The following is a 15,191-nucleotide window of genomic DNA, read 5'->3' on the forward strand; positions in this document are numbered from 1 at the left end:
TAAGCTAGAATTATATTGTTTTAAATCATGAAAGAGGTAAAACTATAAGTTATCATACTTATTATTTGATGTTTTATGAACTGGCTCTGAAGGAAACTACAAAAGAAGTTTCAAAAAAAAATCAATGTGAAAGTTCTAGAATGACTATGCACATATGTGTGTATGTGTGAGTGTGCATGTGCGCACACACATTCATTCAAAACTGTCACTGGTTTCTGTCTGTTGACCAGGTGATGAAGAGATATCTTTTTGATTATCAATGGAACCAGATTATAGATTCATTCACTAGGTACTAGCCAGCCGAGGCCTCTCCCTTGGTCTGGTTTTTTTATTGTCTGCTGCATGCAAGTGAGAAGACAGGAAGTGGATGGGATTGAGACAATCAAGCCTTCACCCCTTTACTTGAGCCAGCACAGCACAGCCTGTGAAAGCACAGCTCTGCTGTTACCTCTGTTGCTGCTGTGTCTATTCTTTCTGCTTTGGTGAAAAAAAGGCTGAAGATGGCTACAATCTTGTAAGTTTCAAGAGGTCAAGAGAGTGAACCCCGAGGCAGTCCATGAGAAGAATCCAAACTAGGTTTTGCAGTTAGCTGGTCTAAAACTGAAGCTCCATGGATTCAGAAGTAGAATCTAGGATGGGGAATCATCTAGTGGCTGTGGTTCACTTGAACATGAACTTGGTGAGATTAATGCTATGTTGAAATAGTAATAAGTATGAGCCAACACTCCCTATGGTAATAGACAGTATAAGGAAGCATATACCTGGCCAGGTGTTGGAGGAAATGTTTATACTTCTGTTCCTAGCTATATCTTCAAAGTAAATACTGATATGCAAAAGCTAATAGATGTTAATTGTTATATAGAAGGGGGGAGTTAATTACTGGCTGTTAAGAGTAGGGAAAGCAGACCAGAATAGGAGTTTAAGTCAGTAGCATTAGAGAAAGACACTTCTAACCCCTCAGTTACACCCCTAGAACCCTGGGTGGATATGTAGTTGGCCTGACTATGGAAAAATAAAGCTAGAAAGTTACTATACATATATTTTCAAATTTGTGTGAAAAAAAATACACAGATTTAGTTTTTCTCTTCATATCTACTATCTATTTATGTATTTGAAGCAGCATAGCATAATGGAAATAGCATGTGATTTTAGTAAGGAAAGCTAGGTTCAAATTTAGCTATTTAGTGTCTAATCCTGGCCAAGTCACTTAACCTCCTTGAGCCTATTACTTCATCTGTAAAATGGGACTAATAATACTCACACAACCTATCTTAAAGGACTGTTGTAAACAATTGTTGCAAACAAAGCTATATACAAATGTGAATTATCATTTTAACAAAAAATATGCTCTTATAAATGGTATAAGTAAAACAGATTTAAATATATGTTCAGATTTAAACAAGTTACTTACCAATAGAGATAAGGTTTATCCTTATCAACATTGATGTTATTTAAGGGATCCATACGAAACCAAGTATTGAGTGTAAACCCATTTTGATAAGGCCACTTTGCTATAGGAGGCAATGCAATTGCCTACCCCCCAAAAAAAGGAAAGAAAAAGAAAAAAGAAAAATATAAAAGTATCAATTAACAATGAAAGGAAATATGTCATAATATGATCAAACATTTCTACATGAGTTTTAATATATTTAATATATTTATAAAAAATACACAAGAATATTTATCTCTACTGTATAGATATGGAATTCCATGTAAATAGTACATAAATACAATGGCATATGTAAGTACATATAGACTACATACTATACAAATAAAATGTGAAAAATATCATCAAATGTTAATTCACTACCTCTGCCATGAAGAAACAGTAGGGAATATAATTATGAGGTGAAATTTTTTAAGAGATGATGCTTATGGCTTAGAAATAAAAAAGTATTACATTTCTTTGGCAGATTGTAGCAATAGCCATTTTTTTTAAAGAGCCAGAAGAGGAATAAAAGAATACAGTCAAAAGTCTTCTCTAAAAATGTAAAAAGTAGAAGTTCATCGCTTTATACCACCTACTACCAAGGATCGATAAGTAATCATTTCTTAGAAGGTAAAAGACAGCTTAAGTTCTCCTTGGTGAAACCCCCCCCCCACATACACACACACACACACATGATTTAATCATGGTTCAATGGTTAATGGTTTCAGAAGTAGAGGGAGAGGAGAGAAGAGTGAATAAAGTAGGGATTAAGGATTTGAGTAGTGAGGAAGTTATAAGGTGGGGCCAGAGAAGAGGAAGTGAAGCGAATTATAAGGAAGACTTTCCAGAAATAGTGTTCCTTGAAAGTGAAGGCCCAAGGCTGAAGTTCTACCAAGGACTGGTCTCTGGCAGGGGCAGGTAGGTGGTAAGTAAGAGGATGTAGAGCAGGTTACAAGAGATGAGAGAGTTAAATATCATATTCCATATTGATCTAAATAAAGGTGGCAATTTAATTCTCCAAATCTGGTTTGCATAAACCAGAAAAAGATAATTAGAATAAGAGCGTTAATTCTTAAGCAATTAAATTTTTGTTAAACTATTATGAAAGTCACATATTGAGGAATGCCTTGCTTCAATTATTAGTCTACATGCTAATTATAAAAAATTCATATCAACAAGCAATGCCTGCTAAAATTCACTGTAAAGTGAATAACAACATTCCATATAATCTTCTAAGAATGTAAAAATGAGAAAGAAAAACATTTACTGATCACAAATCAATATACTAAAGATATCTGATCAAAACAGTATTTAACAAATATCTACAGCTGCTTAAAGATGTCAAACTCTCCCAAATGACAGCAAAACTCCTGAGAAAGGCCAAAATCAGCTTATACTGTAATTAGGAAATGTCTAAAAAAATACATAAAAATACAATAAAACTGAGGTAATGCTAACTCATGGTTTTCTAAGTCAGTATGTAGTCTGCAGAGATCTATTTCTATTTGAGTTTGACACTACTGGTTTAAAGAACAGATAACAATCTTGACACAGAAACTGGATATATAGTAGCTAAAATTATGCTAATTACATGTTTTCCTGAAGAAATTCCTTAAATTCAAAATTATGAATGAAATAGTATGTTAATTTATTTTCCTATATTTACAACTTTTGCATCATATACAGGAGATCTTTACATATTCGATGAATGCTCATTTCACATGTAAGAAACCATTTGATTAAATATGAACTTCAAATTTTTTTGAAATTATGAGCCCCAGCAGATTCATCTAGGTTGACCATGAAAACTAAAAACAGTAAAATGTCTATAATGACTATTACAACTTCTGCAAAGTAAGAACACTAGAATTTAACAAGAAGTTTTACCCAACGAATTTTGTGTTAGTCACTACAAAAACAGTATTTTATTATTCGGTCCAATGAAGCTTAGAACATTGTTAAATGAAGTTTATCACTTTAATGAATACTTTCTTATACAGTTTTAAATTGTTTCACAATATCTATTTCTTGTTTTCTCAACAACATTTTGAAACTAGGGATCATGCTTACATTTTGCATATTATTAGAATTTCATAGTTTCTCAAAAGTACTTATGGTATTTAAATGAATTGACAAGATTATATTCTTTTCTAAACCAGGATAAAGTACTTTACATTTTGAACATATATACAAAAGAGAATAATTCTCTTTCTACCAGTCTGATGACTCCTTCTCCTTTGATAATTGATTATTTTCTTCCTACCCACTAAGGGTAGGAATATTCCAAAGAAATATTCCAGGCCATCTTCTTTGTCCCTCTGGCAATTCTGGCAATCCCATCTGCTCCTATAGGTTGAATTATCATTTCTACACAGATAACTCTTAAGTCTCTGTAAATTCTAATGCTCCTCTAAGGTACTCCATCTACAAATGCCTGCTAGACAACTCTATCTCACTGTCTACAAGAAGGAGAGACTTGGTTTATCCAAGTGAATTCATAATACCATTCATTTAAATCTGAATCTCTGCCCAACCTCCCTTTTGTCTATGAACAACACCACAGCTTGATGGGATCTTGGTAATTTACATTATCTAACTGAGCTTACATAAAGTCCTGCTTCTGCTGTTCATCTTGGAGGTAATCTTGAATTCTAGAAAACTATGGGAGCAAAGTGCAAGCTCTGGCACACCATGACATATTGGAAAGACTTTGAATATAGTAGGACAACCTACAAAAACACTGAGAGGCTCATCACCTACTTGGCCAATTAGTGACAAGCTTTCTGGGTCTGGCAACCCATGATAAAAAGAAAAATGCAAAATGGCCTTTGTGTCCTCCTCTATTTTTTTAAATGATGATGGCAAAGTAACAGAAGTGGGGGTACAGAGTGCTAACAATCACATAGTTCTTTAATCATCTATAAACATTAACTTAGCTATATGTACTTTAAATGTGAGGTTCTTGTTCAATAGCCAATTGAATTACTATCAAAGTTAGTGTATACTCAATCTAGACATTCTTAGCAAAAATAAAACTAGAAGACAAAAATAAACTGTAGCTAAAGGGAGGAATAACTCATAGGTTCTCCTCAAAGAGGGCAATAAAAAAGTTAGAAGAGTTATCATGGGGACAAAGGCAAGAAATAGTATCATTCTGTGAGGTACTTGTTCATAGGATCACAGACTTAAGAAGTGATATTAGAGATTATCTAGGTCAATTATTTCACTTCACATATGAAAGAACTGAGGCCAAGAGCTGGCAGACTCAGGATCTGAACCTACATCTCTAGCTATTCAAGATGAGGTTCTGTGTGCACTGTTACCACAGCATTTATGATAAGCTTTTGCAAAAGAGTCACAACGAAAATAACTGCAGCTAATGTAGCAAACCCTTCCATCTTCTGAACTTCTCTATTAATGTTAAAGGTACCATCACCCTCCCAGACACACAGGGTCACAAGTTCGACGTTATCCTCATTATTGCATCTCTCACTCCTCATGGTGAATCTGTTTCCAAGCCTTATTGATCCTACTTTCTTGATATTTCTTATATACTCCCCCTTCACTCTTCTGAGATTGCCACTACCCTAGTCTAGATCTTTTATCATTAATGTCTGGACTACTGCAATTAACCTGTGGTTGGTCTCAGTCTCAAATCTCTCCCAATCCTTCCTCTACTCCTATGTCAAATTGATGTTTCTAAAGCACAGATCTAACCACGTCAGCACAACCAATATTACTCCCAACACATACATACACAATCAATCAGCTTCATATAGCCCCAGGATCAATTATAAATTCCTCTGGCGAAGTTTTTCATAACCTGGCAACTTCCTACTTGTCTTGTCTTCTTACACCATATTCTCCTCTACATACTTTGAGATCCAGTGGCACTGGCATCCTTGCTTTTCCCTGAATAAGACATTCCCATCTCCAACTCCAGTCATTTTCACTGGTTGTCTCCCATGCCTGAAACTTTCTACACTCCTTATCTCTACCTATTAGCTTCCCTGATTTCCTTCAAGTCTAAGCTAAATTCCTACCTTCGTCAAGAAGTTTTTCCCATTCCTCAACATTAGTGCGTTCCCTTTGAGATAACCTCCAATTTATCCTGTATATACATATATATCTAATTTGTACATACTTGTTTCTATGTTGTCTTCTCCACTGAACTGTGAGCATTCTGAGAGAAAGAACTGGTTTTTGCCTTTCAATCTGTAGCTCTTAGACAAGGGCCTTGGTATATAGCTTAATAAATGCTTGTTGAAGTGACCTGACACCATGGAACCTTGTTCAGCTCCTGAGGCCTCCTCACCCTGAAACAAGCATCTGCCTTCATTTTCCTGTCACACCAGTCCCATCCTCCCTTTGGTGAGGCTCCCTAGGGCCTTTATTTTGGGGAAGGAGCCAGGCCAACCATTCTTCATTCCCCTTCTGATTCTGCTTCCAATTTTCTAGATTTCAACACCATACCCCTATTTTTCATCTTCCTTTTTGCATGTAATCTTCCCCTATTAGAATGTAAGTTCTTTGAGGGAAAGGACTATCTTTATTTTTGCTTATATTTACATCCCAAGCACTTAGCACAATGCCTAGCATAGAGTAAGCACTTAATAAGTGCTTGTTGTCTTGTAACTTTACAGTAGAACAGTTTTTAAAAATTATACTCTGCAATACTTTATGGCTTTCAAGTAACAAAAATGACTTGAAAGGTGTAAAACAATGAAGATCCCATTATACTTACCCCTTGCTAGCTTCAAAAATGCCCAGATTTAGTAGAGAAAAATAAAGCTTAAAGGCCCCCAATGTATCAGGATCATGATGTAATTTTCATTATTAATACAAAGTGAGGTATAAAACATTAAAATAAACCCTTGCCAAAACAGTTTGCTACTTTCACATTAAGATATCCAGTACAGAGTCCAAAGCATAAAGGATTCTCTGTAAGTCATAAGGTCCTTCTAGGTTGTCCTAGTCGGGGCTGAACTTATTATGAGTCTGCAGAGCCTCCTAAATGACATCCAAAACCACTCAGAAAAAAACTAGCCTACATTGTAGTCAGGAAAATTCTTCAGTTTGAGAAACCTAAATTTCTGTCCATAGGCTATCTAAAGTTGATTCCCCTTCCAGGATCCATATCAGGAATTTTCTAAGTCTCAAAGGTTCCAAGTAAGACATTTCTAGGTTCTAAATGGTCACCTCAATTTTGTGAGGTTGGGAGTAGGAAAAAATCAAACCCACCTAAGTGAGATGCCATCCCTCCCTATGAATCACTTGAAACACTTTGACCTCAACATATACAAGGTACCCTTATGTCCACGGAGTGAAGATGGACTTCAGAGTCCCAGAAAGAATTTGATGTAACAATGTACTAAGTCCAAGGAGCAGCCTCTCTCAAATCCATCATGAATTCTGGCTTCTACTACCATGGTCTAAAGGCCACTGTGCCTGAGGTTCAATGGTGATATCCCTACTTGCATTTAACATCCTATTTCACAGCTTGCATGGGAGAAAGCTATAGGAGAAAAAAAGGAAGAATTCTGAACTGAATAAAGGAAAGTAAACTGATTTTTAAGGTTTTGCACTTGTAAAGAATTCCAAAGATTTTTGGAGGAAAAAGTGAAGATAATTTGAAGGAAAAAAATCTCTGGTACCAGATTCTACCTCTGCCTTCTGTGAAAGATGTCTAGGAAGAACAGTTTCAAAAAAGAAAAAGGAATGAGAAACTTTCCCCCAAAATACTCCCCTCTTGCAAATTTCCCTATTACTTTCAAAGACACCACCAACCTCCCAAATCAACCAGGCTTGCAAGCTTGATGTCAACTGAAACTCCTTACTCACACTCATCCCACATACTCAATATATTGCCAAGACTTTTTTTATTTCTATCTTCACAACACCTCATCTATGACCCCCTCTCTTCACTCACATACCTGCCACCTTGGTACAAGCCATCATCACCTCTCATCTAGATAATAACCTTATGGTTGGTCCCTTTGTCTGTGGTCTCTCTCCCTACTCCAGTCCCAACCTCCACTCAGGTGCAAACTTTTGTAAAGTACAAGTCTAACCACATATCTCATCTACTTAATAAACTACAACAGTTCCCTATTATCTCCAGAATAGAATATACCTACTTTTCCAGTGTTCTAACACTTTCTTCCTCTCTTCCATATAATCTGTGAACTAGTGGGACTGGCTTTCCTGCTGCTTCTCTCACAAAACTCTCCATCTCCTGACAACATGAATTTTTTAGTGGCTGTCTCCCACACTTGATATGCTTTCCCTACTTGTCTACAACAGTAAAACCCATGATCTCAGATATCTGTACACAAAGAACAAGAAGAACTAAATGTTCAAACAGAAGGAAGAAGATTAGATCACATAATTGTCACTGAAATTTTTTCTTCAACTAACAAGAAGCCACAATTTTATTGACAGAACCAATAGAAATTTCAAATTCGGCTGCATGTAATCTTCTCTGAAACACTGAAAAAAATGTCCTTGTCTCCAGATTGTTACATTGTTAATTCCATAATGGCACACGATATCATTACATATCTTTGGGGCTCAGACAACCTTTGCTTCAGATGGATTCGCTTGGCACACGAGCAATTCAATATCCTTAAGGTCCACACTTGTTTTATCAACCTCTTCCTCCTCACTTTCTTCTTACACATTTGGTGTTTGTGTATTTTCCTACATGACTCAAGCGGCTTCACCCTGAACTTTGAATTTTTCAGCTGCAGCTAGCTGTGCCTGAGAGAGCTCCTTAATCTTGACTTCTCCAAAGACTATGTAGGTATTTGAAACTAAGCTCTTGGAGACATCCAGCTCGGTGATGACAGAGGAGATTCTGAGATTCTGGATGGTGACTCTAGTAACCCCTGTCATTTCTTGAAGTCCCAGTTTGGACTATCTTTTCATGCTTTCTTTTCACTTCAACTTTGTTTTGTTTTACTGACTGGTTGTTCATCGATCTCAGATGCTGCTGCTACCTGAGCCTCTTGCATGGCTGCCCTATACAATCCTTTTCCTCAAGCTCTGGTACCAATTCATCACTATCAGATTCTGATCCAGACTCTGACTCAGCCTGGGGCTGTGGCAACTCTTGCTCTGTGGTTGGGATGACTTCTTTTGCTTTACCAGACATTTTATGAGGGGAACACAGACCCAAAATGGCTGCTGAAAGAGATCTCATCACTAAAATTTATGATAAAAATCATGACAGTAAGGGCTCTGGATGGGCATACATTTATTCAAAAGAAACAGAGATAAAAATGATGCACGGAAGAGACAGAAATCTTTTTTAAGAAGATAAACTCATGTGAAAAAAAAAATCTAAGAACACAGAAGAAGCAAAGCAAAGAATATTTAGCTAAAGATCCATAAAAGGAAAAAAGAAGTGATTGTCACCAAACTTTACTACAGACTACCTGGGCAGAAAAAGGAAATAAATGAGCTCAGGAAACAGACCCCAATGCTGCCATAGAGGCATAATATAGTACAGATGGGAGACTTCAATTATACACACATCACTAGACCTCTCCCTGTAGAACAATTAATAACTTTTTTAAACTTGCCTTAATAATAAATTCATTCTTCAAAAGATGGAAGGCTCAACAAAGGGAAATTCAAACTGTTATCAAATTTTTACTAACAGAAAAAAGTGGTTGTTGGAATGGAAAAATAAGACTTACAACCACTACTTCAAAGGATCAATGATAGAAGAAAAGAAAGCAAAGGCATGGTCTTATATGCACTCTAGATTTCTAAGAAGCAGATTTCAAAAGGTTCAAAGAAAGGATAAGTAGTATCTTGTGTCAAAAATTCTACAGTGGAGAAGAGAGAATCTGGGAAGATGGCAGAGTAGATCAGAAAATTCCCAGCTCGGGGTAACTAGCTGGCGCAGCTGATAAGAGCACAGGCCTTGGAGTCAGGAGGACCTGAGTTCAAATCCAGTCTCATACTGATGATACTTACTAGCTATGTGACATTAGGCAAGTCACTTAACCCCAACTGACTCATAAAAAAAAAATTCCAAGCTTTCAAGATTTCCCCCCACAAAAATAATGAAATGGTGCCTCAGGGTGAACACAGAGCAGTAAAATAAATAAGAGTAGGGGCAGAACAGATTATCCTTCTAGGACAATCAGAGAAGATCTGAAGAAAAGTCCCAGGATGAGGTTTGGTCCCTGTGAAGAACAAACATCTCCAGGCTAGGTCCTAGGTCCGCTTAAACAACAAGTAACATGCTCTGGGGTTATCTGGGTTGCGAGGCCACAGGAACTTTTACCCCTAGGACAGTGAGGCTAGTTGGCCATCTGAGCCACGGAAGATCTAGAGAACCTCTGCTGACAAGGAATGCCAGACCCAGCCGTGCTGTGGTGACAGGCCTCGGGGAAAAGGAACCAGCACATGCCAGACTGATGAGTGCAGAAGCAGTGGAGTGGGGACACCGCTAGATGTGGGCACTTACAGGAGGCTGGAGGTCTTGGTTCCAGTTCCAGGCAAGAGGGGAGAACTGAAAGAGGATCTGAGGCCAGAGGCACCATCCCCTATACCCCAGAACTAGAGGTGATTACAAAAAACTAAGCTATTACACTTTTTTTTTAAATACACAGGTAAAGGAGAAGAAATTCAACCACAGAGAGTTACTATGAGATTAGAGAAGATCGAGGCTTATCTTCAGAGTAAGATATTGAAGCAAAGAAACCTTCTTCTACCCCAAAGAGTAACAACAAATGGTCATCTGCCCAAAAAGAATTCACAGAAGAACTTTAAAAAGACTTTAAAAATCAAATGAGAGAGATTAAGGGGGAAAAAAAGATCCAAGAAAAACAAGAAAATTATGAAAAGAAAGTCAACCCATTAGAAAAGGAGATCCAGAATCTTAAGGAAGAAAATCACTCCCTGAAAATTAGAATTGGGCAAGGGGAAGCCAGAGATCAAGAAATAACAAAACAGGGACAGTGAGGTGGCATAGAGGATAGAGCACCAGGCCTGGAGTCAGGAGGACCTGAGTTCAAATCCAACCTGAGATCAGACACTTGACACTTAAAAGCTGGGTGACTCTGCACAAGTCACTTAACCCCAATTGCCTCAGCAAAATAATAATAATAATAATAATAATAATAATAATATAATAATAATAATAATATAATAATAATAATAATAATAATAAAACAAAATATAAAGAATGAAAAAATTGAAGAGAATATGAAATATCTCATAAGAAAAACAACTGATCTGGGAACAGATCAAGAAAACATAAGAATAATCGAACTACCTGAAAGCTATGATCAAAAAAATAATCTTAATACAATAATACAAGAAATAATTAAAGAAAATTCTCCTGAAGCATTAGAACAAAAGGGGAAAGTAGAAATAGAAAAAATCCACCAATTATTACCACCTTAAAGAGATCCTAAGAGGAAAACCCACAGGAATATTATAGTCAAATTCTGAAACCCCCAGCTCAAGGATAAAATATTACAAGCAACAAGAAAATGATGATTTAAATATGGCAGTGCCACAATTAGAATCACACAAGACTTAGCAGCAACACCAAAAGATCACAGGTCTTGGAACATTATATATCAAAGAGCAAAAGAACTAGGGTTCTTGCTGAAAATATCTTACCCAGCAAAGCTAAGAATAATCCTGAATGAAAAAAAAATGGACATTTAATGAACTGTGACTTTCAGGATGCTGTTAAAAAAAACGAAAATAAAAAATTGAACTTAATAGAAGATTTAATATACAAAAGCCAAGAGAAATATAAGGGACATACCAAAGACTAATTACAAGGGATTCAATAAGGACAGACTGTTACCTTTCATGTGTGTAAAATATAAAACATATATCTAAGATTGTTATTAGCGATTGGGTAGTTCATAAAAAAGACTGGAGTAGACCTGAGCATGATGTGACTATAAAAAGTAAAACTGTATAAGAATAGCTAAAAAGAGTAATTACCTTATACAAATGAGAGGCAAGAGGAAGAACTGACACAGAAGAATTAGATGGGGAAGGAGGGCTGGTAGTTTTGGAAACCTACTTTCATTAGGAATGGGTTGAAGAGGCAGGCCAGGTCAAGTAACAGAAGTGCAAGGTAGAGGGCAGAAATAAAGTAGAGAAGTTAGGAGGGATAGGAAACAAGAGATACGCACAAACATAAAAACAAAGATCAGAAACAGAATTTGTCAAGGAAAGTATAGGTCTATGTATGTATGTATGTATGTATGTATATATGCATGTACATATGTGTGTGTATATATATATGTGTGTGTGTCTGTGTGTGTATGTAAGTATATGTGTATCTATCTATCTATCTATATATATATATAAAAATATAGCTGCGCTTAACTGCACCCTTCTGTGTGGAGCAAAGGAGGAAGGGTGAAAAAAGAACAAAGTAAAAAGTGCACAGCACAGAACAAAAGAAAATAACAAGGAAGCAAAGAAAATATCAACAATTCTCAATATAATACATAGTAATTATGCAGACTTTCTTGAAATGGAAATTTATTGCTATATATTTTGGATACTCTCTTACACTCTGCTGTGTGTAAAACATGCTTTTTTTTCCTACATACTTAAGTTTCAATATTTAAGTTTATAATACATTTCTTTTCTCTTTTCTTATTATGTATTTGAGTATTTTTTTTAAAGTATTTTTTAAAATTCTACAATGAAAAGTCCAGGAAATTAAATTCTAAAGAAATGAAAGTAAATAACTCAAACAAGGAAAAAAATGGGAGCTGTCTGAAGACAGCAATGTGGTTAGACAGAAATTCATCAAGCAATTCAGATTTTTTAAAGATACAAACAAAAGAGCAATGTGAAGGCAAGTAATAAATCATAAATATAAGTGTGGAATGATTCCATTTAAAAAAAGTCAGGAGTGTTTAATCTAAGATTACCAAGTGGTGGCAAGAGAACATCAACAAAGGGGGTTAGGTTTTTTCCTTCCTTTTTTAAACTGCATTAGAGAAAAGTGAAGAATGAGAAAAGGGATAGAACTGGTGTTTGAAGCAGATCAGATGATAAGTGGCAACAGAAAGAAGGCACAGCTGTTTAATTATTTTACCTCTGTTTTCTCTGGCAAGGCTAATAATTGAAAACACCAGAGCAAAAATGGGATAACAGTAACCAAGATAAGGAAGGAGATAGAAATAGAGTACCCAGTTTTCCTGGATGAACTCCAGTCATTTAATCCAGATGAACTATCTCCTCAGACACAGAAAGAACTGACAGATGTAACTGCTAAGTCACATTTAGTTTTGTCTGAAAGATCATGGAAAACAGAAGAGGTACCACTGAATTGGAGATGAGCAAATGTACCAGTTTTCAAAAGAAGACAAATGAAGAGAGTGAAAACTACAGGCCAGTTGAGTTTGACTTCAATTTGCTAGAAAATTCTAGAATGGATATTTAATGGAATGGTTAGTGAAATCTAGCAGGAGAGGTGTTGTTTACAAAGAACCATCATAGTTTCATAAAAGACAGGGCATGCAAATTAACTTCGTTTCTTTTTCTGACAGAGTTATTAACCCTGTTATAACCCTGGCACATCAGGTACAGTAGATTTTAGCAATGCATCACATAAAGAATTTCATACTATTTTTGGTAATATAAGAATATGGAAGTTGAACTGGTTGAAGGCCACACTCAAAGAGTAGTCCTCCAAGCCCAGAGAAACAGGCAAACGAACCCAGCACCGGGTTCTTTAACTTTTTATCAAGTCATGGTCCATTTCGCTGTCTGATGATGCCAATGGATATCTTCTCAGAATGTTTTTTAAATACATAAAATAAAATACAGAGGATTGCAAAAGAAACCAATTATTTTGAAATAGTTATTTTTTTTTAATTCACAAACCCCAGGTTAAAACCCCAGTCATAGTGACTGCCCACATTCCTAGGATGATGGCTCCAAGACTTCAAGGCAAAACCACTAAACATTCTAATTTATCTGTTAACCTCTACTATCCCAAAGGTTAGAAAAACTCCCACTAGCTATTACTTTTCTACCTAAGAATTAATTACTCCCAATAATCACTTCCACTGGTTCTCTGAGACCCATTTTCCTCAGCTCTATCACCTGAATGGCCCTCAGTGTCAGTTTGGGGGAGAAGTAAAGTGACCTGCCCACAGTCACAGCTAGTAAGTATCTGAGACAGGATTCAAATTCAGATCTTCCTGACACCAATTTTACCACTATATCACCTACCTGCCTCATATGCAAAAACCATTTTCCTCACCAAGCCATAGAAACTCTTTCTCCCTCTATACTTAGTGTGTATCTACTTTCTTTTCTCTCATTTATCTCTCAATCTTTTACACTCTGGTCTCCAACCTTGTCACTCATCAGAAAATGCTCACTCCAAAGTTACCAAAGTTTCCTTAACTGCCTAATCTAATGATCTTTCACAGTCCCCATAGTTCTTGCCTTCTTTGCAGCATTTGACACTGACTACCACGAATTAACCACCACACTCTAACTTGCTTCTCTTACTTACTGATACTTCTCCTTTGCGGTTCATAATCCATATTTTCCCCTGTGTATAGGGCAACAAGGTGGCACAGTAAATAGAGTACCACGCCTGGAGTCAGAAGACCAGAGGTAAAATTGGGCCTCAAACACATTATACACTTTGGCCTCAAACACAAACTGGGCAAGTTACTTACTCCTGTTTGCCTCAGTTTCTTCATGAATAAAATGAGCTGGAGAAGGAAATGGTATACCATTCCAATATCTTTGTCAAGGCAACCCCAAAAAGGGTCACAAAGAGTCAGATATGACTGAAATGACTGAACAAAAATAATGACAGGTATTTGGAGAAATTAATTTGAATAATGAAATCACATTACTTATAGACAGACAAAACATTTATTAAGGGCTTACTATATAACAGGCACTATGCTAAGTGCCAAAGATTCAGACACAAAGTGACAGGACTGTTCTTGCCCTCAATGAGCTTACAGCCTATCTTTGAGTCTAACATGACTGAAAAACAACTGAACAACAACTGGGTTTACTCCAAGACTATCCTGGTCACTCTTCTCTTACTATATTTGTTCATTTGGTGACCTCATCAGAACCCATAGGTTTTATTATCTTTGTTTATATTACTACAAGCTATATATATCCTGCCCCATTTTCTTCCCTCAACTTCAGTCCATATCACCAATTACCTGTTCAACATTTCAAAGTGAATGAACTGTAGGCATTTCAAACTCAATACATCTACAAAAGAACTCATTATTTTAAGTGCCACAATGATGGGTTGTTTTGTTTGTTTGTTTTAAATCTGAAAAGAAACTTGCTTAAGTAGCAGGGCAGAGAGAGAGAGAGAGAGAGAGAGAGAGAGAGAGAGAGAGAGAGAGAGAGAGAGAGAGAGACAGCAAGTGTCAGGCAAGTGAAACTATCACCATCACCAATACCTTGCTCCCTACTTCTACTCAGAGATGATGGAGATAGTCCCAGACCCTGATCCCCAAAGACTCGGGAATAGCAGTGACTCCCAGCAACCAGATTTGATTTCATCCCAGCCTTCACAGACACCATTGAGGGGAAAATACATTTTGGAGAAGGGGATCCACCCTGGATCTGTCACAAATCCAGAGCAGACAGAGGAAGGGACCTACACCTACGGGTGGTGGGCCCTATCCTGTGCATCCAATAAGGAGCACATTCAGAAGCAAGCAGTAGCTATGTGGCTCTGACACCAAGAGTAAAGCAAGGTCTCCTTTCCAGA

The 15,191-nt window shown here is 36.7% G+C and overlaps 1 protein-coding gene and 1 pseudogene across 1 annotated transcript in view; both read right to left on the reverse strand.

Moving 5' to 3' along the window:
• NBEA (neurobeachin) overlaps positions 1 to 15,191 on the reverse strand; it is a 776,021-nt gene that overhangs the window by 652,645 nt on the left and 108,185 nt on the right. Inside the window, 1 exon segment of the mRNA XM_078147053.1 lies at positions 1,412 to 1,533. Coding sequence (XP_078003179.1) covers positions 1,412 to 1,533 — 122 coding nt within the window.
• On the reverse strand, positions 8,000 to 8,582 carry LOC144454429 (nascent polypeptide-associated complex subunit alpha pseudogene; annotated as a pseudogene).

This window comes from Phascolarctos cinereus, unplaced genomic scaffold (assembly GCF_003287225.1).
Source record: "Phascolarctos cinereus isolate Bilbo 61053 unplaced genomic scaffold, phaCin_HiC Scaffold_726;HRSCAF=1367, whole genome shotgun sequence".
Taxonomy (NCBI): domain Eukaryota; kingdom Metazoa; phylum Chordata; class Mammalia; order Diprotodontia; family Phascolarctidae; genus Phascolarctos; species Phascolarctos cinereus.